The 27,340-nt window shown below is 45.0% G+C and overlaps 10 protein-coding genes across 10 annotated transcripts; 5 read left to right on the top strand and 5 right to left on the bottom strand.

The window, feature by feature from the left end:
• Positions 1-627: 627 nt before the first annotated feature.
• On the bottom strand, positions 628-1,038 carry LOC147068750 (histone H3). The gene has a single exon (XM_085951833.1). It carries the CDS (start codon positions 1,036-1,038, stop codon positions 628-630), a length of 411 nt encoding a protein of 136 aa, XP_085807959.1.
• A 496-nt stretch (positions 1,039-1,534) lies between these two features.
• On the top strand, positions 1,535-1,846 carry LOC147068749 (histone H4). The gene has a single exon (XM_085951832.1). The coding sequence runs from the start codon at positions 1,535-1,537 to the stop codon at positions 1,844-1,846; it is 312 nt and encodes a 103-aa protein (XP_085807958.1).
• Positions 1,847-6,648: 4,802 nt separating this feature from the next.
• LOC147068748 (histone H2B-like) lies at positions 6,649-7,112 on the bottom strand. Its single transcript, XM_085951858.1, has one exon. The coding sequence runs from the start codon at positions 7,044-7,046 to the stop codon at positions 6,672-6,674; it is 375 nt and encodes a 124-aa protein (XP_085807984.1). The 5' UTR covers positions 7,047-7,112; the 3' UTR covers positions 6,649-6,671.
• Positions 7,113-14,234: 7,122 nt separating this feature from the next.
• Positions 14,235-14,854, top strand: LOC147068747 (histone H2A). Its single transcript, XM_085951849.1, has one exon. It carries the CDS (start codon positions 14,309-14,311, stop codon positions 14,681-14,683), a length of 375 nt encoding a protein of 124 aa, XP_085807975.1. The 5' UTR covers positions 14,235-14,308; the 3' UTR covers positions 14,684-14,854.
• Positions 14,855-15,501: 647 nt separating this feature from the next.
• LOC147068746 (histone H3) lies at positions 15,502-15,912 on the bottom strand. Its single transcript, XM_085951831.1, has one exon. The coding sequence runs from the start codon at positions 15,910-15,912 to the stop codon at positions 15,502-15,504; it is 411 nt and encodes a 136-aa protein (XP_085807957.1).
• A 434-nt stretch (positions 15,913-16,346) lies between these two features.
• LOC147068745 (histone H4) lies at positions 16,347-16,729 on the top strand. Its single transcript, XM_085951850.1, has one exon. The coding sequence runs from the start codon at positions 16,409-16,411 to the stop codon at positions 16,718-16,720; it is 312 nt and encodes a 103-aa protein (XP_085807976.1). The 5' UTR covers positions 16,347-16,408; the 3' UTR covers positions 16,721-16,729.
• A 4,793-nt stretch (positions 16,730-21,522) lies between these two features.
• On the bottom strand, positions 21,523-21,988 carry LOC147068744 (histone H2B-like). The gene has a single exon (XM_085951859.1). The coding sequence runs from the start codon at positions 21,918-21,920 to the stop codon at positions 21,546-21,548; it is 375 nt and encodes a 124-aa protein (XP_085807985.1). The 5' UTR covers positions 21,921-21,988; the 3' UTR covers positions 21,523-21,545.
• A 170-nt stretch (positions 21,989-22,158) lies between these two features.
• On the top strand, positions 22,159-22,778 carry LOC147068743 (histone H2A). The gene has a single exon (XM_085951852.1). It carries the CDS (start codon positions 22,233-22,235, stop codon positions 22,605-22,607), a length of 375 nt encoding a protein of 124 aa, XP_085807978.1. The 5' UTR covers positions 22,159-22,232; the 3' UTR covers positions 22,608-22,778.
• A 647-nt stretch (positions 22,779-23,425) lies between these two features.
• LOC147068742 (histone H3) lies at positions 23,426-23,836 on the bottom strand. The gene has a single exon (XM_085951830.1). It carries the CDS (start codon positions 23,834-23,836, stop codon positions 23,426-23,428), a length of 411 nt encoding a protein of 136 aa, XP_085807956.1.
• Positions 23,837-24,332: 496 nt separating this feature from the next.
• On the top strand, positions 24,333-24,644 carry LOC147068741 (histone H4). The gene has a single exon (XM_085951829.1). It carries the CDS (start codon positions 24,333-24,335, stop codon positions 24,642-24,644), a length of 312 nt encoding a protein of 103 aa, XP_085807955.1.
• The last annotated feature ends 2,696 nt before the right edge of the window (positions 24,645-27,340 follow it).

Here is a 27,340-nt window from a genome sequence, read left to right as displayed (position 1 = left end):
AGAGTACTGTCCATGTTACAATAAATGTTCTGCAAATTCAATATTTGAAAATACATCTAAAATAAAAAGTAGGTATATAATTTCGTAGTAATTCATGAGGAGATAGAGATGCGTCGATCTCTTGTTTGTTAAGAGTGGCGGTTTCAGTAGTTTAAATAGTTTTGTAGGATAATGATTGTGATATATGTACCTATTTATATAGGTGAGGAGCATCTATGTAAGATATGATAAGAGGCTGTTTAATTAATATTATGAGGGTAGATATTATTTGATGAATCTCACCTCACACGCGTTGCGTTATTATATTATATTATTAGGTGGTAAGTATATTTTATTTAATCGACTGTTCAATTGATCAATTACAACAGACGCAAAATTACTTACAAAACTATTTATCCAAAAATAGTGGAACACGCAGAATGATATTATATTATACTTACTTGGAAAATAGATAGCCAAGTAGGTAGTATAATAATATACTACTATTATTACAGGCACATAACGACCGATCGATCGCTCACGGATGCGTAAACATTCGAATGTCAAAAAATTTGCGGCCCTGAAAAGGGCCTTTTGTGATAGATAGATAGATGGGTATGATAACAATATTATTATTTTTTTTAATTTTTAAGCGCGTTCGCCGCGGATTCGTCTCGCCAGCTGGATATCCTTGGGCATGATGGTGACGCGTTTGGCGTGGATGGCGCAAAGGTTCGTGTCCTCGAATAGACCGACGAGGTACGCCTCGCTGGCCTCCTGCAGCGCCATGACGGCGGAGCTCTGGAAGCGCAGATCGGTCTTGAAATCTTGAGCGATCTCGCGCACCAGTCGCTGGAAGGGCAGCTTGCGGATGAGGAGCTCAGTGCTCTTCTGATAGCGACGGATCTCACGGAGAGCGACCGTACCGGGCCTGTAACGATGGGGCTTCTTCACGCCTCCTGTGGCCGGCGCGCTTTTCCTCGCGGCCTTCGTGGCGAGCTGTTTGCGGGGAGCTTTTCCGCCGGTGGATTTTCGGGCAGTCTGCTTGGTACGAGCCATGTCTTCTTCTTCAAAGTAGTAGGTTCTGAAACGAGCGTTCAACGAGGAGTGCGCGCGCGACCCTACTCGGTGACTTATATAGAGAGATCCGCTCGCTGCGATTGGTCGACGCGGTCGCCTTCGGCGGAACAGTGGGGGGTGATCACTTTCGTCGGCGTATCGTTTTGAGGTCGAAATATTGCCTGAAAGTTCATTTTTTTTTAAAATATCCTTTTTTATTCTATTCCGCAATTATTATTAATAGCCGTTATCTTTATTGCGCACTCGCTTTGCGCGAAATGCGCAGCACTGGGCGTGGTTGCGCCGCGGCGCGCCAGAGCGAGACGCACTCGCCCGCGCCTTGAATTCGCAAGGAAGGGAGCGAGACGTCGCATACGCGCGTCTATAAAAAGAGACGTCAGAAAATTAAAAGATTCATAATTCGTCTGGCGGCCGCAGTGAGCGCATCGCATCGTTTCGATTTTTGACATCATCCACTTTTTGACACGCATACAAGATGACCGGTCGCGGTAAAGGAGGAAAGGGATTGGGAAAAGGTGGCGCCAAGCGTCACAGGAAGGTTCTTCGCGATAACATCCAGGGCATCACGAAGCCTGCGATCCGTCGTCTGGCACGTCGCGGCGGAGTCAAGCGCATATCTGGCTTGATTTACGAAGAGACCCGAGGAGTCCTGAAGGTGTTCCTCGAGAACGTCATCAGGGACGCCGTCACCTACACGGAGCACGCGAAGAGGAAGACCGTCACCGCCATGGACGTCGTGTACGCCCTGAAGAGACAGGGTCGCACCCTGTACGGTTTCGGCGGCTAAGCTGGCCAATACGATACGATACCATCTCGTCTTGATACAATACAGACTGACTACTACAATATAATGATGGATGAGTGGGTTGGTTTTAATGCTATGCCCGCTTAACTATTATTATGTGAATATATCTATCTACTCGCATACAAACGGCCCTTTTCAGGGCCACCATGTCTATTTCGTTCGATCCGTTTGCATTCGTATAGTATCGCAGTAATAATGCATGCAGTGGTGTGTGCATAGAAGGGTGGAGGTGAAATACAATTTATTTTATACGTTTCTGAACTGAAAATATGTTTGATTTGCTTAGGTTAGGTTTGATTTTGACAGGTTAGATTTGATTTGATTAAGTTAGGTTAGATTTGGTTAGGTTAGGTTTGATTTCATTAGGTTAGGTTTGATTTGATTAGGTTAGGTTTGATTTGCTTAGGTTAGGTTTGATTTGCTTAGGTTAGGTTAGATTTGATATCATTAGGTTAGGTTTGATTTGGTTAGGTTAGGTTTGATTTGATTTGATTAGGTTAGGTTTGATTTGCTTAGGTTAGATTTGATTTGCTTAGGTTAGGTTTGATTTGATTAAGTTAGGTTTGATTTGATTAGGTTAGGTTTGATTTGATTAGGTTAGGTTTGATTTGCTTAGGTTAGATTTGATATCATTAGGTTAGGTTTGATTTGCTTAGGTTAGATTTGATATCATTAGGTTAGGTTTGGTTTGATTTGATTAGGTTAGGTTTGATTTGCTTAGGTTAGGTTTGATTTGATTAAGTTAGGTTTGATTTGATTAGGTTAGGTTTGATTTGATTAGGTTAGGTTTGATTTGCTTAGGTTAGATTTGATATCATTAGGTTAGGTTTGATTTGATTTGATTAGGTTAGGTTTGATTTGCTTAGGTTAGATTTGATATCATTAGGTTAGGTTTGGTTTGATTTGATTAGGTTAGGTTTGATTTGCTTAGGTTAGATTTGATATCATTAGGTTAGGTTTGATTTGGTTAGGTTAGGTTTGATTTGATTAGGTTAGGTTTGATTTGGTTAGGTTAGGTTTGATTTGATTAGGTCAGGTTTGATTTGGTTAGGTTTGATTGGGTTTGGTTTGATTTGATTATGTTAGGTTTGATTTGATCAGGTTAGGTTTGATTTGATTGGGTTAGGTTTGATTTGATTAAGTTAGGTTTGATTTGGTTAGGTTAGGTTAGGTTTGATTAGGTTAGGTTTGATTTGATTTGATTAGGTTAGGTTAGGTTTGATTTGATTAAGTTAGGTTTGATTTGATTAGGTTAGGTTTGATTTGATCAGGTTAGGTTTGATTTGATTGGGTTAGGTTTGATTTGATTAAGTTAGGTTTGATTTGGTTAGGTTAGGTTAGGTTAGGTTTGATTTGATTAGGTTAGGTTCGATTTGGTTAGGTTAGGTTATTAGGTTAGGTTTGATTTGGTTAGGTTAGGTAAACCTAACCTAACCTAACCAAATCAAACCTAACCTAACCAAATCAAACCTAACCTAATCTAATCAAACCTAACCTAACCAAATCAAACCTAACCTAATCAAATCAAACCTAACCTAACCAAATCAAACCTAACCTAATGATATCAAATCTAACCTAAGCAAATCAAACTTAACCTAATCAAATCAAACCTAACCTAATGAAATCAAACCTAACCTAACCTAACCAAATCAAACCTAACTCAATCAAATCAAACCTAACCTAATCAAATCAAACCTAACCTGATCAAATCAAACCTAACCTGATCACATCAAACCTAACTTAATCAAATCAAACCTAACTCAGTCAAATCAAACCTAACCTAATCAAATCAAACCTAACTTAATCAAATTAAACCTAACCTAATCAAATCAAATCAAACCTAACCTAACCTGATCAAATCAAACCTAACCTGATCACATCAAACCTAACTTAATCAAATCAAACCTAACTCAGTCAAATCAAACCTAACCAAATCAACAAAAAAAAAAAAAAATGAATTTAGTGTTAATTTTAAATTTTAGCTAGGTGAGTGAGTATTCGTCTTGACATAAGACAGTGTAATAATATTATGCAATTTACGTATGGAGTACCTATACGAATTGAATAAAGAAATAACGACGTATCTACGTGTTCGATATCAGTCGACACCTGAATTGTGTTGGTAGCCCTGAAAAGGGCTTTTGTTTCAATAAAATGCGAGCGAGCGCGTATTATTCATCTCCATCTCTATCCTCATTCATCTCGTCTACTGTCGTCGTCGTCATCCACCCGAGATACCCCCCTTCCCGGGCTGCCGTCGTCGCATCATCGTCATCGTGATGATTAGATTAGATTCGATCGCGGCTTCTTACTTCTTCGCAGCGGCTTTCTTCGCGGCGGGCTTCTTCGCAGCGGCCTTCTTGGGCTTAGGCGCCTTCGGCTTCTTGGTGGGCGGCTTGGCTGACTTCTTCGCCTTGGTGGGGGTCTTGGGCTTGGCGGCCTTCTTGGCGGCGGGGGCGGCCTTCTTGGGGGAGGCGGCTTTCTTGGCGGCTGCGGCCGATCTGGCCGCGGTTTCGAGAGGAGCCGACGACTTTCTCATGGCGGTCGCGGGCTTCTTCTTTGCGGCTGCGGCCGAAGACTTGCCTCCGCCGGCCGCGGCGCCCTTCTTCTCCTTGGATGAGGCAGGGCGCGATTTCTTCGCGGCGGGCTTCTTGCCAGAGGCGGAGCCGCCCGCAGATTTGGCCTTGCCGGCTTCCAGTTTGAACGAACCGGAGGCCCCCTTGCCTTTGGTCTGCACTAGGGCGCCGGATTCGACGGCACCCTTCAGGTATTTCTTGATGAATGGCGCCAGCTTGTCGGCGTCCACCTTGTAGTTGGCCGAGATGTATTTTTTGATCGCCTGCAGGGAGGATCCGGCGCGCTCTTTCAGCTCTTTGATGGCGCTGTTGACCATCTCAGAGGTCTTGGGATGCGTCGGCTTGACCTTGGGCTTCTTCGCGGCTTTGCCTGCTGCCGATTTCTTCGCGGGGGTAGAGGGCACCGGCGAAGCGGTGACGGGTGCTGCTGTATCTGCCATCTTTGCGTTATTCGATTGATTGAATAATAGAATGAAATATAATATTAAATTATATTATATTATATCGCGGCGTATATTCTGCTTGCTATCTATCTGTACGATGCGCTAGAGTGAAACGACTCGAACGGCTCGCGGATTGTATACGGCGAGAGCGAGACGGGTGCCGCAGTACCGATGTGCGAACGCCGCTCTCAGAGATGACGTTCGTCTAGATCGGCGATTTTAGTCACGAATTGCACCGGCATTTTTGCTTCGATCTCTCGATATTTTTCAATTTTTCGCAGCCGCCGCCCTAGCGAGGGGGTTCAGGGGTGGGCGGTTGCGCCGCCCACCGATCTGTCTGTCGTTTCAAAGCGGGCGAATGGTCGCGAGTCTGTCCTCGGGCTCGCGGGATGCGTTTCAAATTGGAATTGTGTCCGCGCGCGCACATAACGTGTCGGGAAAATGGCCGTAGATTCGTTAAAAATTATCAGATTCCGACGATCGAGCCTTCGTCCGGCGCGTCGATATACCTTCTCGCGTTTGCAATCGGCCGCGGGCCCCTGGCGCCCCCGCGGGCGTCGCGATCCGCCCCCGAGTCGGCCGGAGTTAGCACAAGACGATCGCGGCATACAAACATTACTGTATCGGGCGAAGACGACGGCGGCGGCCCCGCGGTGCTCGATGCAGTCGGCGGTGTTCACGAAGTTCTGCAGCAGGCGAGCAGACGGACGATGGTGCACGGTATCACGGTGCACGACGGTGAAGAAGGAAGCACGACACGAGAATAGAATGTTCAATTCGAATAATTAGTTACCTAACGATAGATTGCGATAGGTACGGCGCGATCGGTCGCTCGCTCGCTCACTGCGCCTCCCTCCCTCCCGCGATAGATAGATAGATAGATGGATGGATGGATGGATGGATAGTGTGAAGCGAAATATCGTAAATAAATAGTTAGTTAATTAATTAAATATGATAATATGATATAATATTATGGGTGCGTTTAATATGACCGATGCGAAGCATACATACGACAGAAATATGAGAGTAGAAAACCATAGCAACCGAAATCATCAATAACAACCGACAACAAAAATGTCATTATTTGTTACTATCAAGTACCTACCTATATGAAATCAAATATAAAGACATTGGAAGGAAGATCACTCTAAGATATCGATCGGGGATTCGGAATAAACTATTCCCTATTCCCTATTCCCGAATCCGTGTGTCATGTACGTATGTAACATAAAATCTATCGTACGATGCAAAATTATCCGATTCGCATTATTTATGTATCGCATATCGAAGGATCGATGAAATAACAAACAGATGTGTAATATCATGTTATGTAGGTACCTAAATCTAATGTGATGTTTTCTTTTTCAGATGCACGCACGCACGCATGCATTCCATGCACCTAAGATGTATGGATAATATTATTAATAGTATAATGATGACTTATTGTTGTATATTACTGAATAATAATAAAATTATTCACAGATACATCGATTCTTATTATTTTCCTATCATATCATATCATCCTTCGTGGCGGGCTCAGTTAGTTATCTAGTCTAGTTTATAATAATACGGTGTGTTGGATAGTGATATAATAATTATAAGCGTAGATGCAAGATAATTATTGTAACAAATATTCGTATTATTATTACAATAGGTGGGCGGTCAGTCGATTTATTTTTCCTGCCTGGCATAAATATTGATAGCGAAACATGCGATTCGATCAATTCGATTTGAAAATATTGGCGGCCCTTAAAAGGGCCTTTGCTTATAATTCTTTCTTCATGGACTTCACTTGGAGCTGGTGTATTTGGTGACTGCCTTTGTTCCTTCGCTGACGGCGTGCTTGGCGAGCTCTCCGGGCAGAAGGAGCCTGACGGCGGTCTGGATCTCCCTGCTGGTGATGGTGGAGCGCTTGTTGTAGTGGGCGAGGCGCGACGCTTCGGCGGCGATCCTCTCGAAGATGTCGTTGACGAAGCTGTTCATGATGCTCATCGCCTTACTGGAGATTCCGGTGTCGGGGTGCACCTGCTTGAGCACCTTGTAGATGTAGATTGCGTAACTCTCCTTCCTCCTCCTCTTTGTCTTCTTCTTGTCTCCCTTGGAGATGTTCTTCTGGGCTTTGCCGGATTTCTTGGCGGCCTTTCCGCTAGTCTTGGGCGGCATGATGATCGGCGACGGGTATTACGATAACGATAGATAGATTAGGTAGGTGCGCGGTGTCAATCGGCGGCGGTGGCTCGAATGAGAATGCCCGCGCAAACTTAGACTCGCTCTTTCAGGTCACTGTGTAGAGCGATCGGCGCGCGGCTTTGCAAGTCGCGTTATGAGCCGCACGTCTCCCGCTGCGGCCGCACCGCGCGCGATTCTAAAATAACGCAAAAAAAAGTTTTCAAGCGCGTCTCTCGTCTGACACACGTACCGACAACACCTCTCTGCAACCGCTCCGATCTCAGCCTTCACTACTGAATTAATTTGCAAAAATTATTCTGTACTGTTATCGCTCCGGAATCCAGATACCATCGACTCGCCGCTATCATCGCCAGCCTGAGGATTTCTAGCAGCCATCGACCTGCCGCTGAATAGTCTTTTTTAAGATAATCGCCGACAGCCGACTAACCTAGTATCTTCGCCCGGGCCTTCATAGTGGAGAATCGACCCGCCTTACGTGTCCAGACCTGAATTGCGCCTCTCTCGCCTACCCGCCCACCCAATCACATACCTACCTACTATCCACCGCCCAGTGAAGTGCTTGGCCGCGGGCCACCGCTTTCGTGTTCTCCAAAGTGCTGTGTTTCGTGTGTACCCGTGGAGTGCAACGCTGTCAGTTCCGTGCAGTTCTGTGTTTTTGTCGTGTGCGATCCGAGCATATCTTCATCTCACCAGAGTTGTCGCTATCCCGGATTGCATAAATCGACGGCGGCCCCGTTCAGCTCGGTCCAGCCAGCGCAAGTGCCCCAGGGAGACCACCGGACCACCGCGCCTCAGGAGACGAGGCTGCAGCTAAGCAATCCTTCACACTGTTTATTCTATTTAATTAAATTTCACGCTCGCCCATACCAATCTTACTATAAATTCATCAGCTCACATAGAAAATTAAATACCTACTAACGTTAAAAATTTTTACAAAACTGCAAAAAGCACAGAGGCTTCACCTACCTGCTCGTATAACAATAGATCCGCTCGGTCCGTCTGACCCTTTTACGCCGCGTACCTTTTTACCTCAGCTCGCCGGCGAGACCCTTTCACAGCCCCTTTTCTCAGCCCCTAAAACTAGTACTTAAAAACTTCCACCTTACCTACCAACCACCCATCCAACCCTCCCCCCCTACCTACCCAGACCCCCCCACCCACCGTGCAACAGCATTGCGCAATTTTTTCAAATTTATTCTCGCGCCCTTTTTAATAAAAATAAATTACTTTCTACATATTGCACAAATTTGATTGCGCAATACTAACCCTCCCCCCCTACCTACCGCGCACTTATATTGCGCAACTTCTCTCTACTCTTCTAAACTTTTTAAATTTAATTTTCGCGCCCTTTTAGTACTAATTATTTACTAACTATTGCACAAACTTAGATTGCGCAATACTAACCCTCCCCCCCTACCTACTTCGACCCCCCTACCTACCGTACATTAACTTTGCGCAATAACCTCAAACTCATTTTCGCGCCGCACAATTACAACTTACAAACATTGCACAAATCTGAATTGCGCAATTTTCAATTTTCACTCTTCAATTTTTTATCCTTCTAATTTCTAATTTCTATCGTTTAATTTTTGAATCTTTGTCTTTTACTTTTCCTCAAAAATTTTTTTTTTTAACCACTTACTAACAATCTTACTTTCCATAAACATTGCACAAACTCGGATTGCGCAATTTACTAATTTTGAATTTTTTAAATTTAAATCTTTTTTCTATTTTTTATTTTTATTTTTTTTTCTTTTTAATTAGTTTTTAAATTCTAATTTCCTTTAATTTTAACTTTATACTTTTTTCTTCCCAATTTCTATCTATCTATACAATGGCACCATCAAATAAAAATAAAAAAACCCCCCTAAACAAGGACTCATTCCTCCAACTATTCAGAACGCTAATGACCGCCCTCGCGAACATGAAACCGGACGAGGTACCGACCGAGTGCCAGTTTCTATATCAAGCGATGTCAAACTCAACCGATCTAAACACTAACCCCAATTCGCCCACAGGTACCCCAACGACAGGACGGCAAACGAGGAGCACTTCCCGCAATAAACAACCCGCCCCCCCCCAGCTCCCCGACTCCCAAGCAACCATCACCCCGGACGAAGTCCACTACTTAGACTCCGACGAAGAAGACAGCCTTAACAACTCCTCCAGCTCCTCACTCTCCACCCTCACGAAAGAGATCACGAAAGAAATCTCCAATAATATAACCCTCAAACCTCCCAATGGTCTGGAGACAATTGCAGAGGAAAACACAACCACCCCGCTCAACCACTCCACCCCTATAGCTCCCAGTAAAAAAGCGCGCAAAAGAATGGAGCACAACGAGAGCAGGAGAAACGCCTCGAGCTCCTCAACCAGCTCACCCAAGGCTCCCACAAACCCCGCCACCGTTCCACCTCCTACACCAACTCAAACTCCCATACCGGACTCTCCACCAGGATTCTCTAGCACCAGCTCCAGCTCCAGATCGCAGCCGAACACGCCCCCTCCTAACCCTCCCCCGACAACCACCAACAAATCAATCAAGATCCCGCCCATTGTCATTCATGACAAAGCAGTTTACAGGAGATTCCAACAGGACCTGTTCCGGTCAGGAATACCCATAGGAGACGCCGTAGACACCCGAGAAGGCATAAAAATCACCTTCCCAACCATTGAGGCATACCGATACGCCCAAAACAAACTCCAAAACGATAAGACTGCATATAACTCTTACCAAATGCAATCCGACAAACCATACAAAATCGTCCTCAGAGGACTCGACCCAATCTACACCGAGCAGGAGATTCTAGACGAACTCCTCCTGCTCAACTACCCAGTCCAAAAAGTTCACAGAATGAACAAAGGACAAAACAGGACCCCCATGCCCCTAGTCCTCCTGGACGTCGAGAAGTCAGAGAGAGGAAAGGAAGTCTACAACCTGACCTCGTTATGGCAACTCCGCATCCAGGCGGAACCCCTCAGGAGGAAAGCAGCCGCTGGGCAGTGTCACAACTGCCAAGGCTTCCACCATTCGGCAATGCACTGCCATGCCCCTCCGAAATGTGTCAAATGTGCAGGAAGCCACAAAACTGACACCTGCTCTCACACCCGAGAAATGGGCCCGGCCACTTGCGCCAATTGCCATGGCTCGCACCCCGCTAATTTCAAGGGCTGCCCTAGACGCCCAGGCAACCAAGGTTTCCCCAGACGCCAGCCCCCGCAGCCTCTGATGAGCCTGCCGGCCCAACGTCCGAACGCCTGGTCCGCAAGAGCGGCCTCCCAGCGTAACAACGCCCCCCAATCTCAGGTCCCACCCACAACTACCACCACATTCATCACCCTCCCGCAGGAGCATCCCCAGATTCAGCACCTTCTTCAGCTGTCTCAGAGGATAAAGTCCATATCGGAGGATGTCCAATCCACACTTCAGACCATCTGCCCAACCCTCTATGGCCGGTAAAATAAAACCGACATCACTACAGACCGCGATATGGAACACCCGTGGATCACTCCTCAACGACAAACACGAAGTCCGACACTTCCTGCGCGAGCACGACATTGACATACTTCTTGTCAATGAAACATGGCTCAAACCCTCACATCGTATTAACATACCAAATTATACTATACATAGAACCGACAGACTCACTAAAGGTGGCGGAACAGCCATCATCGTAAAATCACATATCGAGCACTGTTCAACACACTCTCAGCCAACCGCGCGCGTCACACGTCCGGCTATAGAATCCACCTCGATATTAGTAACCACTAAGAATTACGGCTTAGTTAAATTCATAGCTATCTACTGTCCTCCGACACAGAAACCCACCAGGTCAGATTTTGATAAATTATTGGACACCAACAATACTCCCACAGTCATAGCCGGAGACTTCAACGCCAAGCATTCCGCTTGGAACAATCGTAGGTCAAACGCACGTGGAGTATTGCTATACGATTTCATTCAATCTAGCCAATCAGTGATAGTCGCACCTCTGTCGCCCACAAACTTTCCAACCAGAGGCTTGCCTAGTATTCTCGACTTTGCCATCATCCGTAATACTAATTACATCCCCATCATTCGTACGGTAGATGAACTCAACTCCGATCATAAACCGGTCCTAATGTACCTCGGGGATGCATTAGACCCATTAACTACGACACCAGACTCCCAAAGATATAAAGTATCCTGGGAAGACTTTGCCATTCACCTGGAGGAACACCACACGATTCCATTAGATCTCTCTTCAACACCTAAAATAGACGCCGCAATAGTGGAACTGACAGCCTCTATAAACGAGGCGATCAAATCCGCTTCAACTTTGATCAGTCAGACTGATACCCACAGAATGGATATGCCTAAATCCACCAGACTTAAAATCACGGCGAGAAACCGCGCCAGGAAAATCTCCCAAATCTTGGGGGACCAGCCCTCTTTCCTCAAGTTTAAAAAACTAAGGAAAGAGGTTCGCAAACTAAACGCCACACACGCTAGTGAGACCTGGAACTCCAAACTCACAGAGTTACTTAAGGGCAGTGACCCCTTCTGGAAACTCTCTAAAGCCTTGAGGATAAAGAAATGTCCTATCACTCCCCTGAAAGCCCATAATAAAATGGTCTACACGACTGGAGAAAAACTCGAGGTATTTGCGGACAGCCTCCAAAATCAATTTAGACCCAACGATATAGACACATCTAAAAGGTCCACCAGACGACACCTAAAATCAATTGAAGACAGGGCCAGCGCAATCATACACGATAGAATAGATCCTCCACCACCTCCGATCATTCCAACCTCCACTCAGGAAGTTGAATATTTAATCACACGACTTAAAAATCGTTCAGCGCCAGGCAACGACGGAGTGAGCAACCTCTCCCTCAAGAATTTACCAGAGAAAGGCGTTCTTGCCTTAACAGGGATCTTAAATGCCTGTCTAGAGCTGCAATACTTTCCAGATGCCTGGAAACTTGCAGACATCATCCTCCTGCCAAAACCGGGCAAGGATCACACTCTCCCCGAAAGTCACCGGCCAATCAGCCTCCTCCCTACGATGAGCAAACTCTTAGAAAGACTCATAAATGCCAGACTTCAAATCATTATCCATGAGAAGAAACTCATACCAGACGTCCAGCACGGGTTCAGAGCCAGTCACGCCACGAACCATCAACTGCTGCGCGTAACAGAATACATAACAGACGGTTTCAATCACCATAAATCTACAGTTGGCTTGTTCCTAGATATTGCTAAGGCCTTCGATAAAGTATGGATCGAAGGCCTCATAGTTAAACTCTCAGAGGCCGAAATCGAACAGCCAATTATTCAAATCCTACACTCGTTCATCACCGATAGACACTTCGCAGTCAAACTGTTCGGAGAAAGATCCTCAATCAGACCCGCAAGCGCCGGAGTCCCACAAGGCTCCGTTCTCGCTCCGTCTCTGTATAACCTCTATACAAGAGACATTCCGATCCCATCAGACACCCCACTAGCTTCATGCATAATAGCACAATATGCAGACGATACAGCGATCCTCTCCCGATCGATGCACAGGGATAGAGCTACTCTATTGGTCCAAAGGTCGGCCGACCAGGTCTCCGCCTGGTGCGACAAGTGGCGCATAAAAATAAACGCAGACAAAAGTAAAGCCATTTGCTTCGAGCGCAACTTCAAAAAACGTAAAAGTAAGCGCAAACATTCAGACCTGAAAATGCATAAAACTAAAATCCCTTGGTCCAATACGGTCAAATATCTTGGTCTTACGCTAGACACAGCACTCAATTTTTCCAAACACATTAGCGATAAAAGACGCCAAGCCGACATAGTCTTAGCAAAGCTCAAACCCATGATAGGACATAGGAGCAAACTTGCCTATCGCAGCAAGCTGCTATTATACACAGCTATCGTTCGCCCTCTCATGACCTACGCGTGCCCCGTCTGGGCATTTGCCGGCTTAAAATTCATCAACAGACTACAAATCGTACAGAACAAAACTCTCAGAGCAATCACCAACGCCCCCTGGTTCGTCAGGAACTCCACACTCCACAGCGATCTTAACTTGGAAACCCTCCAAACCCACATCCTCAAGCTCACGAAGCAATTCTACAGCTCCATCAACAACCATCCCAACACGACAATCAAAGACTTACTACAATATGATATACACGATCACCACCAATTCGACCGGCCAAGGAGGGTACTCCTTCAGATACCCCCCTCCCCCAAATAATACTCTGTATTACTACTATTTTCTATTCTTCTTGTATTTTTCTCTTATGATTACAGATCCCTTGCCACTCAACCTAGACCGATCAACACCCAGGACGTCCCGATGACCCAGGAGGGTACTTCTATTAATTCCCCCCTCCCCTAATAAAATATCCTCTTTCCTCACATAAATTCTCTCTTTGTTTATTCTTTACTTCTTGTACTTCTCCATGATTACAGATCCAATGCCAATCAACCTAGACCGACCACCACCCAAGACGGCCGGATGACCCAGGAGGATATTTCCAATAAATCCCCCCTCCCCTAAATAAATATCCTTTTTCCTTCACTCTTACCAATCTACTATTTTTGTATCTTTTTTTCTCCCTACAGATTAAAACCACAGCGGAGGGGTTTTTGGCCGGTTGTGGGCTTGCTCACCTCCGGAGTTTTTCCCCCCTCTGCGGCTCAAATTTTGATGAGCAAACGGGCTAGACCCGCAGTAACACACGATAAAGATGCGATTATGAATGCTGATCTTATTTGGCCTTCTCTCAGTCTTCAAGGGAGCACTCACCTGGTGCAGAAGAAGACGTCCCCGGCTCTGGATTCGGATTAGACGAACGCCAGACCCCATGACTGAACGCTGGACTCTGCAAAGCTGGACAGAAGCGAGATGTGGGGTGGGGAGTTGTTGGAGGCCTGTGAGGGCGGCGGTCATTGTTGTTGTTTGCTCGGAAGAAACACTTTTTAAATATACTTACTAGAGATTCCTTCACCCAGATCCCAAACCTGGTCTCGGTCGGTCGCGAAACCGCCGAAACCAGGTCCTCTCACACCAATCATGCTTCACTCCAGATAGATACTACATATAAAGGGGATAGACGCTAAAAACCGTCTAGGTGGCCCAAATGTATAAGCATATATCCTAAGTAAGTAAGTAGTTTTCAAGCAAACTTGACAAAGGACCGTCCGTCGATTCAGGTCGACGCTTCTTTCGCACAGTTAATTTTCAACACTACCCCGTCTCGCCATGTCTGGTCGCGGAAAAGGCGGTAAAGTCAAGGGAAAGGCAAAGTCTCGTTCGAATCGCGCTGGACTCCAGTTCCCCGTCGGTCGCATACACAGGCTCCTGCGCAAGGGAAACTACGCCGAGAGGGTGGGTGCCGGTGCGCCGGTGTACCTGGCCGCCGTCATGGAATACCTCGCCGCCGAAGTACTCGAGTTGGCGGGAAACGCGGCCCGCGACAACAAGAAGACCAGGATTATCCCTCGTCATTTGCAGCTCGCCATCCGCAACGACGAGGAGCTGAACAAGCTGCTCTCCGGCGTCACCATCGCCCAGGGAGGAGTGCTGCCCAACATCCAGGCGGTGCTCTTGCCCAAGAAGACTGAGAAGAAGGCGTAAAAAAAAAAATATAAAGATTACATGCATATTAATCCATCTATCGTCGTACAAAAGGCCCTTTTCAGGGCCGCCATTTTTATTCAAATTCGAGTGGTAGCGTATCCGTGTCGAGCTCGTTATTGTGTCTCATTATTCATCGACAGTAGGACATTATTGAAATTGTTATTATTATAGGTATTAGCGCAATACAGAGAGTACTGTCCATGTTACAATAAATGTTCTGCAAATTCAATATTTGAAAATACATCTAAAATAAAAAGTAGGTATATAATTTCGTAGTAATTCATGAGGAGATAGAGATGCGTCGATCTCTTGTTTGTTAAGAGTGGCGGTTTCAGTAGTTTAAATAGTTTTGTAGGATAATGATTGTGATATATGTACCTATTTATATAGGTGAGGAGCATCTATGTAAGATATGATAAGAGGCTGTTTAATTAATATTATGAGGGTAGATATTATTTGATGAATCTCACCTCACACGCGTTGCGTTATTATATTATATTATTAGGTGGTAAGTATATTTTATTTAATCGACTGTTCAATTGATCAATTACAACAGACGCAAAATTACTTACAAAACTATTTATCCAAAAATAGTGGAACACGCAGAATGATATTATATTATACTTACTTGGAAAATAGATAGCCAAGTAGGTAGTATAATAATATACTACTATTATTACAGGCACATAACGACCGATCGATCGCTCACGGATGCGTAAACATTCGAATGTCAAAAAATTTGCGGCCCTGAAAAGGGCCTTTTGTGATAGATAGATAGATGGGTATGATAACAATATTATTATTTTTTTTAATTTTTAAGCGCGTTCGCCGCGGATTCGTCTCGCCAGCTGGATATCCTTGGGCATGATGGTGACGCGTTTGGCGTGGATGGCGCAAAGGTTCGTGTCCTCGAATAGACCGACGAGGTACGCCTCGCTGGCCTCCTGCAGCGCCATGACGGCGGAGCTCTGGAAGCGCAGATCGGTCTTGAAATCTTGAGCGATCTCGCGCACCAGTCGCTGGAAGGGCAGCTTGCGGATGAGGAGCTCAGTGCTCTTCTGATAGCGACGGATCTCACGGAGAGCGACCGTACCGGGCCTGTAACGATGGGGCTTCTTCACGCCTCCTGTGGCCGGCGCGCTTTTCCTCGCGGCCTTCGTGGCGAGCTGTTTGCGGGGAGCTTTTCCGCCGGTGGATTTTCGGGCAGTCTGCTTGGTACGAGCCATGTCTTCTTCTTCAAAGTAGTAGGTTCTGAAACGAGCGTTCAACGAGGAGTGCGCGCGCGACCCTACTCGGTGACTTATATAGAGAGATCCGCTCGCTGCGATTGGTCGACGCGGTCGCCTTCGGCGGAACAGTGGGGGGTGATCACTTTCGTCGGCGTATCGTTTTGAGGTCGAAATATTGCCTGAAAGTTCATTTTTTTTTAAAATATCCTTTTTTATTCTATTCCGCAATTATTATTAATAGCCGTTATCTTTATTGCGCACTCGCTTTGCGCGAAATGCGCAGCACTGGGCGTGGTTGCGCCGCGGCGCGCCAGAGCGAGACGCACTCGCCCGCGCCTTGAATTCGCAAGGAAGGGAGCGAGACGTCGCATACGCGCGTCTATAAAAAGAGACGTCAGAAAATTAAAAGATTCATAATTCGTCTGGCGGCCGCAGTGAGCGCATCGCATCGTTTCGATTTTTGACATCATCCACTTTTTGACACGCATACAAGATGACCGGTCGCGGTAAAGGAGGAAAGGGATTGGGAAAAGGTGGCGCCAAGCGTCACAGGAAGGTTCTTCGCGATAACATCCAGGGCATCACGAAGCCTGCGATCCGTCGTCTGGCACGTCGCGGCGGAGTCAAGCGCATATCTGGCTTGATTTACGAAGAGACCCGAGGAGTCCTGAAGGTGTTCCTCGAGAACGTCATCAGGGACGCCGTCACCTACACGGAGCACGCGAAGAGGAAGACCGTCACCGCCATGGACGTCGTGTACGCCCTGAAGAGACAGGGTCGCACCCTGTACGGTTTCGGCGGCTAAGCTGGCCAATACGATACGATACCATCTCGTCTTGATACAATACAGACTGACTACTACAATATAATGATGGATGAGTGGGTTGGTTTTAATGCTATGCCCGCTTAACTATTATTATGTGAATATATCTATCTACTCGCATACAAACGGCCCTTTTCAGGGCCACCATGTCTATTTCGTTCGATCCGTTTGCATTCGTATAGTATCGCAGTAATAATGCATGCAGTGGTGTGTGCATAGAAGGGTGGAGGTGAAATACAATTTATTTTATACGTTTCTGAACTGAAAATATGTTTGATTTGCTTAGGTTAGGTTTGATTTTGACAGGTTAGATTTGATTTGATTAAGTTAGGTTAGATTTGGTTAGGTTAGGTTTGATTTCATTAGGTTAGGTTTGATTTGATTAGGTTAGGTTTGATTTGCTTAGGTTAGGTTTGATTTGCTTAGGTTAGGTTAGATTTGATATCATTAGGTTAGGTTTGATTTGGTTAGGTTAGGTTTGATTTGATTTGATTAGGTTAGGTTTGATTTGCTTAGGTTAGATTTGATTTGCTTAGGTTAGGTTTGATTTGATTAAGTTAGGTTTGATTTGATTAGGTTAGGTTTGATTTGATTAGGTTAGGTTTGATTTGCTTAGGTTAGATTTGATATCATTAGGTTAGGTTTGATTTGCTTAGGTTAGATTTGATATCATTAGGTTAGGTTTGGTTTGATTTGATTAGGTTAGGTTTGATTTGCTTAGGTTAGGTTTGATTTGATTAAGTTAGGTTTGATTTGATTAGGTTAGGTTTGATTTGATTAGGTTAGGTTTGATTTGCTTAGGTTAGATTTGATATCATTAGGTTAGGTTTGATTTGATTTGATTAGGTTAGGTTTGATTTGCTTAGGTTAGATTTGATATCATTAGGTTAGGTTTGGTTTGATTTGATTAGGTTAGGTTTGATTTGCTTAGGTTAGATTTGATATCATTAGGTTAGGTTTGATTTGGTTAGGTTAGGTTTGATTTGATTAGGTTAGGTTTGATTTGGTTAGGTTAGGTTTGATTTGATTAGGTCAGGTTTGATTTGGTTAGGTTTGATTGGGTTTGGTTTGATTTGATTATGTTAGGTTTGATTTGATCAGGTTAGGTTTGATTTGATTGGGTTAGGTTTGATTTGATTAAGTTAGGTTTGATTTGGTTAGGTTAGGTTAGGTTTGATTAGGTTAGGTTTGATTTGATTTGATTAGGTTAGGTTAGGTTTGATTTGATTAAGTTAGGTTTGATTTGATTAGGTTAGGTTTGATTTGATCAGGTTAGGTTTGATTTGATTGGGTTAGGTTTGATTTGATTAAGTTAGGTTTGATTTGGTTAGGTTAGGTTAGGTTAGGTTTGATTTGATTAGGTTAGGTTCGATTTGGTTAGGTTAGGTTATTAGGTTAGGTTTGATTTGGTTAGGTTAGGTAAACCTAACCTAACCTAACCAAATCAAACCTAACCTAACCAAATCAAACCTAACCTAATCTAATCAAACCTAACCTAACCAAATCAAACCTAACCTAATCAAATCAAACCTAACCTAACCAAATCAAACCTAACCTAATGATATCAAATCTAACCTAAGCAAATCAAACTTAACCTAATCAAATCAAACCTAACCTAATGAAATCAAACCTAACCTAACCTAACCAAATCAAACCTAACTCAATCAAATCAAACCTAACCTAATCAAATCAAACCTAACCTGATCAAATCAAACCTAACCTGATCACATCAAACCTAACTTAATCAAATCAAACCTAACTCAGTCAAATCAAACCTAACCTAATCAAATCAAACCTAACTTAATCAAATTAAACCTAACCTAATCAAATCAAATCAAACCTAACCTAACCTGATCAAATCAAACCTAACCTGATCACATCAAACCTAACTTAATCAAATCAAACCTAACTCAGTCAAATCAAACCTAACCAAATCAACAAAAAAAAAAAAAAATGAATTTAGTGTTAATTTTAAATTTTAGCTAGGTGAGTGAGTATTCGTCTTGACATAAGACAGTGTAATAATATTATGCAATTTACGTATGGAGTACCTATACGAATTGAATAAAGAAATAACGACGTATCTACGTGTTCGATATCAGTCGACACCTGAATTGTGTTGGTAGCCCTGAAAAGGGCTTTTGTTTCAATAAAATGCGAGCGAGCGCGTATTATTCATCTCCATCTCTATCCTCATTCATCTCGTCTACTGTCGTCGTCGTCATCCACCCGAGATACCCCCCTTCCCGGGCTGCCGTCGTCGCATCATCGTCATCGTGATGATTAGATTAGATTCGATCGCGGCTTCTTACTTCTTCGCAGCGGCTTTCTTCGCGGCGGGCTTCTTCGCAGCGGCCTTCTTGGGCTTAGGCGCCTTCGGCTTCTTGGTGGGCGGCTTGGCTGACTTCTTCGCCTTGGTGGGGGTCTTGGGCTTGGCGGCCTTCTTGGCGGCGGGGGCGGCCTTCTTGGGGGAGGCGGCTTTCTTGGCGGCTGCGGCCGATCTGGCCGCGGTTTCGAGAGGAGCCGACGACTTTCTCATGGCGGTCGCGGGCTTCTTCTTTGCGGCTGCGGCCGAAGACTTGCCTCCGCCGGCCGCGGCGCCCTTCTTCTCCTTGGATGAGGCAGGGCGCGATTTCTTCGCGGCGGGCTTCTTGCCAGAGGCGGAGCCGCCCGCAGATTTGGCCTTGCCGGCTTCCAGTTTGAACGAACCGGAGGCCCCCTTGCCTTTGGTCTGCACTAGGGCGCCGGATTCGACGGCACCCTTCAGGTATTTCTTGATGAATGGCGCCAGCTTGTCGGCGTCCACCTTGTAGTTGGCCGAGATGTATTTTTTGATCGCCTGCAGGGAGGATCCGGCGCGCTCTTTCAGCTCTTTGATGGCGCTGTTGACCATCTCAGAGGTCTTGGGATGCGTCGGCTTGACCTTGGGCTTCTTCGCGGCTTTGCCTGCTGCCGATTTCTTCGCGGGGGTAGAGGGCACCGGCGAAGCGGTGACGGGTGCTGCTGTATCTGCCATCTTTGCGTTATTCGATTGATTGAATAATAGAATGAAATATAATATTAAATTATATTATATTATATCGCGGCGTATATTCTGCTTGCTATCTATCTGTACGATGCGCTAGAGTGAAACGACTCGAACGGCTCGCGGATTGTATACGGCGAGAGCGAGACGGGTGCCGCAGTACCGATGTGCGAACGCCGCTCTCAGAGATGACGTTCGTCTAGATCGGCGATTTTAGTCACGAATTGCACCGGCATTTTTGCTTCGATCTCTCGATATTTTTCAATTTTTCGCAGCCGCCGCCCTAGCGAGGGGGTTCAGGGGTGGGCGGTTGCGCCGCCCACCGATCTGTCTGTCGTTTCAAAGCGGGCGAATGGTCGCGAGTCTGTCCTCGGGCTCGCGGGATGCGTTTCAAATTGGAATTGTGTCCGCGCGCGCACATAACGTGTCGGGAAAATGGCCGTAGATTCGTTAAAAATTATCAGATTCCGACGATCGAGCCTTCGTCCGGCGCGTCGATATACCTTCTCGCGTTTGCAATCGGCCGCGGGCCCCTGGCGCCCCCGCGGGCGTCGCGATCCGCCCCCGAGTCGGCCGGAGTTAGCACAAGACGATCGCGGCATACAAACATTACTGTATCGGGCGAAGACGACGGCGGCGGCCCCGCGGTGCTCGATGCAGTCGGCGGTGTTCACGAAGTTCTGCAGCAGGCGAGCAGACGGACGATGGTGCACGGTATCACGGTGCACGACGGTGAAGAAGGAAGCACGACACGAGAATAGAATGTTCAATTCGAATAATTAGTTACCTAACGATAGATTGCGATAGGTACGGCGCGATCGGTCGCTCGCTCGCTCACTGCGCCTCCCTCCCTCCCGCGATAGATAGATAGATAGATGGATGGATGGATGGATGGATAGTGTGAAGCGAAATATCGTAAATAAATAGTTAGTTAATTAATTAAATATGATAATATGATATAATATTATGGGTGCGTTTAATATGACCGATGCGAAGCATACATACGACAGAAATATGAGAGTAGAAAACCATAGCAACCGAAATCATCAATAACAACCGACAACAAAAATGTCATTATTTGTTACTATCAAGTACCTACCTATATGAAATCAAATATAAAGACATTGGAAGGAAGATCACTCTAAGATATCGATCGGGGATTCGGAATAAACTATTCCCTATTCCCTATTCCCGAATCCGTGTGTCATGTACGTATGTAACATAAAATCTATCGTACGATGCAAAATTATCCGATTCGCATTATTTATGTATCGCATATCGAAGGATCGATGAAATAACAAACAGATGTGTAATATCATGTTATGTAGGTACCTAAATCTAATGTGATGTTTTCTTTTTCAGATGCACGCACGCACGCATGCATTCCATGCACCTAAGATGTATGGATAATATTATTAATAGTATAATGATGACTTATTGTTGTATATTACTGAATAATAATAAAATTATTCACAGATACATCGATTCTTATTATTTTCCTATCATATCATATCATCCTTCGTGGCGGGCTCAGTTAGTTATCTAGTCTAGTTTATAATAATACGGTGTGTTGGATAGTGATATAATAATTATAAGCGTAGATGCAAGATAATTATTGTAACAAATATTCGTATTATTATTACAATAGGTGGGCGGTCAGTCGATTTATTTTTCCTGCCTGGCATAAATATTGATAGCGAAACATGCGATTCGATCAATTCGATTTGAAAATATTGGCGGCCCTTAAAAGGGCCTTTGCTTATAATTCTTTCTTCATGGACTTCACTTGGAGCTGGTGTATTTGGTGACTGCCTTTGTTCCTTCGCTGACGGCGTGCTTGGCGAGCTCTCCGGGCAGAAGGAGCCTGACGGCGGTCTGGATCTCCCTGCTGGTGATGGTGGAGCGCTTGTTGTAGTGGGCGAGGCGCGACGCTTCGGCGGCGATCCTCTCGAAGATGTCGTTGACGAAGCTGTTCATGATGCTCATCGCCTTACTGGAGATTCCGGTGTCGGGGTGCACCTGCTTGAGCACCTTGTAGATGTAGATTGCGTAACTCTCCTTCCTCCTCCTCTTTGTCTTCTTCTTGTCTCCCTTGGAGATGTTCTTCTGGGCTTTGCCGGATTTCTTGGCGGCCTTTCCGCTAGTCTTGGGCGGCATGATGATCGGCGACGGGTATTACGATAACGATAGATAGATTAGGTAGGTGCGCGGTGTCAATCGGCGGCGGTGGCTCGAATGAGAATGCCCGCGCAAACTTAGACTCGCTCTTTCAGGTCACTGTGTAGAGCGATCGGCGCGCGGCTTTGCAAGTCGCGTTATGAGCCGCACGTCTCCCGCTGCGGCCGCACCGCGCGCGATTCTAAAATAACGCAAAAAAAAGTTTTCAAGCAAACTTGACAAAGGACCGTCCGTCGATTCAGGTCGACGCTTCTTTCGCACAGTTAATTTTCAACACTACCCCGTCTCGCCATGTCTGGTCGCGGAAAAGGCGGTAAAGTCAAGGGAAAGGCAAAGTCTCGTTCGAATCGCGCTGGACTCCAGTTCCCCGTCGGTCGCATACACAGGCTCCTGCGCAAGGGAAACTACGCCGAGAGGGTGGGTGCCGGTGCGCCGGTGTACCTGGCCGCCGTCATGGAATACCTCGCCGCCGAAGTACTCGAGTTGGCGGGAAACGCGGCCCGCGACAACAAGAAGACCAGGATTATCCCTCGTCATTTGCAGCTCGCCATCCGCAACGACGAGGAGCTGAACAAGCTGCTCTCCGGCGTCACCATCGCCCAGGGAGGAGTGCTGCCCAACATCCAGGCGGTGCTCTTGCCCAAGAAGACTGAGAAGAAGGCGTAAAAAAAAAAATATAAAGATTACATGCATATTAATCCATCTATCGTCGTACAAAAGGCCCTTTTCAGGGCCGCCATTTTTATTCAAATTCGAGTGGTAGCGTATCCGTGTCGAGCTCGTTATTGTGTCTCATTATTCATCGACAGTAGGACATTATTGAAATTGTTATTATTATAGGTATTAGCGCAATACAGAGAGTACTGTCCATGTTACAATAAATGTTCTGCAAATTCAATATTTGAAAATACATCTAAAATAAAAAGTAGGTATATAATTTCGTAGTAATTCATGAGGAGATAGAGATGCGTCGATCTCTTGTTTGTTAAGAGTGGCGGTTTCAGTAGTTTAAATAGTTTTGTAGGATAATGATTGTGATATATGTACCTATTTATATAGGTGAGGAGCATCTATGTAAGATATGATAAGAGGCTGTTTAATTAATATTATGAGGGTAGATATTATTTGATGAATCTCACCTCACACGCGTTGCGTTATTATATTATATTATTAGGTGGTAAGTATATTTTATTTAATCGACTGTTCAATTGATCAATTACAACAGACGCAAAATTACTTACAAAACTATTTATCCAAAAATAGTGGAACACGCAGAATGATATTATATTATACTTACTTGGAAAATAGATAGCCAAGTAGGTAGTATAATAATATACTACTATTATTACAGGCACATAACGACCGATCGATCGCTCACGGATGCGTAAACATTCGAATGTCAAAAAATTTGCGGCCCTGAAAAGGGCCTTTTGTGATAGATAGATAGATGGGTATGATAACAATATTATTATTTTTTTTAATTTTTAAGCGCGTTCGCCGCGGATTCGTCTCGCCAGCTGGATATCCTTGGGCATGATGGTGACGCGTTTGGCGTGGATGGCGCAAAGGTTCGTGTCCTCGAATAGACCGACGAGGTACGCCTCGCTGGCCTCCTGCAGCGCCATGACGGCGGAGCTCTGGAAGCGCAGATCGGTCTTGAAATCTTGAGCGATCTCGCGCACCAGTCGCTGGAAGGGCAGCTTGCGGATGAGGAGCTCAGTGCTCTTCTGATAGCGACGGATCTCACGGAGAGCGACCGTACCGGGCCTGTAACGATGGGGCTTCTTCACGCCTCCTGTGGCCGGCGCGCTTTTCCTCGCGGCCTTCGTGGCGAGCTGTTTGCGGGGAGCTTTTCCGCCGGTGGATTTTCGGGCAGTCTGCTTGGTACGAGCCATGTCTTCTTCTTCAAAGTAGTAGGTTCTGAAACGAGCGTTCAACGAGGAGTGCGCGCGCGACCCTACTCGGTGACTTATATAGAGAGATCCGCTCGCTGCGATTGGTCGACGCGGTCGCCTTCGGCGGAACAGTGGGGGGTGATCACTTTCGTCGGCGTATCGTTTTGAGGTCGAAATATTGCCTGAAAGTTCATTTTTTTTTAAAATATCCTTTTTTATTCTATTCCGCAATTATTATTAATAGCCGTTATCTTTATTGCGCACTCGCTTTGCGCGAAATGCGCAGCACTGGGCGTGGTTGCGCCGCGGCGCGCCAGAGCGAGACGCACTCGCCCGCGCCTTGAATTCGCAAGGAAGGGAGCGAGACGTCGCATACGCGCGTCTATAAAAAGAGACGTCAGAAAATTAAAAGATTCATAATTCGTCTGGCGGCCGCAGTGAGCGCATCGCATCGTTTCGATTTTTGACATCATCCACTTTTTGACACGCATACAAGATGACCGGTCGCGGTAAAGGAGGAAAGGGATTGGGAAAAGGTGGCGCCAAGCGTCACAGGAAGGTTCTTCGCGATAACATCCAGGGCATCACGAAGCCTGCGATCCGTCGTCTGGCACGTCGCGGCGGAGTCAAGCGCATATCTGGCTTGATTTACGAAGAGACCCGAGGAGTCCTGAAGGTGTTCCTCGAGAACGTCATCAGGGACGCCGTCACCTACACGGAGCACGCGAAGAGGAAGACCGTCACCGCCATGGACGTCGTGTACGCCCTGAAGAGACAGGGTCGCACCCTGTACGGTTTCGGCGGCTAAGCTGGCCAATACGATACGATACCATCTCGTCTTGATACAATACAGACTGACTACTACAATATAATGATGGATGAGTGGGTTGGTTTTAATGCTATGCCCGCTTAACTATTATTATGTGAATATATCTATCTACTCGCATACAAACGGCCCTTTTCAGGGCCACCATGTCTATTTCGTTCGATCCGTTTGCATTCGTATAGTATCGCAGTAATAATGCATGCAGTGGTGTGTGCATAGAAGGGTGGAGGTGAAATACAATTTATTTTATACGTTTCTGAACTGAAAATATGTTTGATTTGCTTAGGTTAGGTTTGATTTTGACAGGTTAGATTTGATTTGATTAAGTTAGGTTAGATTTGGTTAGGTTAGGTTTGATTTCATTAGGTTAGGTTTGATTTGATTAGGTTAGGTTTGATTTGCTTAGGTTAGGTTTGATTTGCTTAGGTTAGGTTAGATTTGATATCATTAGGTTAGGTTTGATTTGGTTAGGTTAGGTTTGATTTGATTTGATTAGGTTAGGTTTGATTTGCTTAGGTTAGATTTGATTTGCTTAGGTTAGGTTTGATTTGATTAAGTTAGGTTTGATTTGATTAGGTTAGGTTTGATTTGATTAGGTTAGGTTTGATTTGCTTAGGTTAGATTTGATATCATTAGGTTAGGTTTGATTTGCTTAGGTTAGATTTGATATCATTAGGTTAGGTTTGGTTTGATTTGATTAGGTTAGGTTTGATTTGCTTAGGTTAGGTTTGATTTGATTAAGTTAGGTTTGATTTGATTAGGTTAGGTTTGATTTGATTAGGTTAGGTTTGATTTGCTTAGGTTAGATTTGATATCATTAGGTTAGGTTTGATTTGATTTGATTAGGTTAGGTTTGATTTGCTTAGGTTAGATTTGATATCATTAGGTTAGGTTTGGTTTGATTTGATTAGGTTAGGTTTGATTTGCTTAGGTTAGATTTGATATCATTAGGTTAGGTTTGATTTGGTTAGGTTAGGTTTGATTTGATTAGGTTAGGTTTGATTTGGTTAGGTTAGGTTTGATTTGATTAGGTCAGGTTTGATTTGGTTAGGTTTGATTGGGTTTGGTTTGATTTGATTATGTTAGGTTTGATTTGATCAGGTTAGGTTTGATTTGATTGGGTTAGGTTTGATTTGATTAAGTTAGGTTTGATTTGGTTAGGTTAGGTTAGGTTTGATTAGGTTAGGTTTGATTTGATTTGATTAGGTTAGGTTAGGTTTGATTTGATTAAGTTAGGTTTGATTTGATTAGGTTAGGTTTGATTTGATCAGGTTAGGTTTGATTTGATTGGGTTAGGTTTGATTTGATTAAGTTAGGTTTGATTTGGTTAGGTTAGGTTAGGTTAGGTTTGATTTGATTAGGTTAGGTTCGATTTGGTTAGGTTAGGTTATTAGGTTAGGTTTGATTTGGTTAGGTTAGGTAAACCTAACCTAACCTAACCAAATCAAACCTAACCTAACCAAATCAAACCTAACCTAATCTAATCAAACCTAACCTAACCAAATCAAACCTAACCTAATCAAATCAAACCTAACCTAACCAAATCAAACCTAACCTAATGATATCAAATCTAACCTAAGCAAATCAAACTTAACCTAATCAAATCAAACCTAACCTAATGAAATCAAACCTAACCTAACCTAACCAAATCAAACCTAACTCAATCAAATCAAACCTAACCTAATCAAATCAAACCTAACCTGATCAAATCAAACCTAACCTGATCACATCAAACCTAACTTAATCAAATCAAACCTAACTCAGTCAAATCAAACCTAACCTAATCAAATCAAACCTAACTTAATCAAATTAAACCTAACCTAATCAAATCAAATCAAACCTAACCTAACCTGATCAAATCAAACCTAACCTGATCACATCAAACCTAACTTAATCAAATCAAACCTAACTCAGTCAAATCAAACCTAACCAAATCAACAAAAAAAAAAAAAAATGAATTTAGTGTTAATTTTAAATTTTAGCTAGGTGAGTGAGTATTCGTCTTGACATAAGACAGTGTAATAATATTATGCAATTTACGTATGGAGTACCTATACGAATTGAATAAAGAAATAACGACGTATCTACGTGTTCGATATCAGTCGACACCTGAATTGTGTTGGTAGCCCTGAAAAGGGCTTTTGTTTCAATAAAATGCGAGCGAGCGCGTATTATTCATCTCCATCTCTATCCTCATTCATCTCGTCTACTGTCGTCGTCGTCATCCACCCGAGATACCCCCCTTCCCGGGCTGCCGTCGTCGCATCATCGTCATCGTGATGATTAGATTAGATTCGATCGCGGCTTCTTACTTCTTCGCAGCGGCTTTCTTCGCGGCGGGCTTCTTCGCAGCGGCCTTCTTGGGCTTAGGCGCCTTCGGCTTCTTGGTGGGCGGCTTGGCTGACTTCTTCGCCTTGGTGGGGGTCTTGGGCTTGGCGGCCTTCTTGGCGGCGGGGGCGGCCTTCTTGGGGGAGGCGGCTTTCTTGGCGGCTGCGGCCGATCTGGCCGCGGTTTCGAGAGGAGCCGACGACTTTCTCATGGCGGTCGCGGGCTTCTTCTTTGCGGCTGCGGCCGAAGACTTGCCTCCGCCGGCCGCGGCGCCCTTCTTCTCCTTGGATGAGGCAGGGCGCGATTTCTTCGCGGCGGGCTTCTTGCCAGAGGCGGAGCCGCCCGCAGAT

This window comes from Rhyacophila brunnea, unplaced genomic scaffold (assembly GCF_057557595.1).
Source record: "Rhyacophila brunnea isolate RB1 unplaced genomic scaffold, BYU_Rbru_1.0 scaffold_256, whole genome shotgun sequence".
NCBI classification, from domain to species: Eukaryota; Metazoa; Arthropoda; class Insecta; order Trichoptera; family Rhyacophilidae; genus Rhyacophila; species Rhyacophila brunnea.
Note: the sequence above shows the minus strand (reverse complement) of the source record. Positions and strands in the feature narration are given on the sequence as shown.

What these genes read in the sequence shown, in the direction of transcription:
- LOC147068749 (XM_085951832.1), top strand. Translation starts at nt 1,535, where the DNA reads ATGACCGGTCGCGGTAAAGGAGGAAAGGGATTGGGAAAAGGTGGCGCC.
- LOC147068741 (XM_085951829.1), top strand. Translation starts at nt 24,333, where the DNA reads ATGACCGGTCGCGGTAAAGGAGGAAAGGGATTGGGAAAAGGTGGCGCC.
- LOC147068742 (XM_085951830.1), bottom strand. Translation starts at nt 23,836, where the DNA reads ATGGCTCGTACCAAGCAGACTGCCCGAAAATCCACCGGCGGAAAAGCT.
- LOC147068745 (XM_085951850.1), top strand. Translation starts at nt 16,409, where the DNA reads ATGACCGGTCGCGGTAAAGGAGGAAAGGGATTGGGAAAAGGTGGCGCC.
- LOC147068747 (XM_085951849.1), top strand. Translation starts at nt 14,309, where the DNA reads ATGTCTGGTCGCGGAAAAGGCGGTAAAGTCAAGGGAAAGGCAAAGTCT.
- LOC147068748 (XM_085951858.1), bottom strand. Translation starts at nt 7,046, where the DNA reads ATGCCGCCCAAGACTAGCGGAAAGGCCGCCAAGAAATCCGGCAAAGCC.
- LOC147068743 (XM_085951852.1), top strand. Translation starts at nt 22,233, where the DNA reads ATGTCTGGTCGCGGAAAAGGCGGTAAAGTCAAGGGAAAGGCAAAGTCT.
- LOC147068750 (XM_085951833.1), bottom strand. Translation starts at nt 1,038, where the DNA reads ATGGCTCGTACCAAGCAGACTGCCCGAAAATCCACCGGCGGAAAAGCT.
- LOC147068744 (XM_085951859.1), bottom strand. Translation starts at nt 21,920, where the DNA reads ATGCCGCCCAAGACTAGCGGAAAGGCCGCCAAGAAATCCGGCAAAGCC.
- LOC147068746 (XM_085951831.1), bottom strand. Translation starts at nt 15,912, where the DNA reads ATGGCTCGTACCAAGCAGACTGCCCGAAAATCCACCGGCGGAAAAGCT.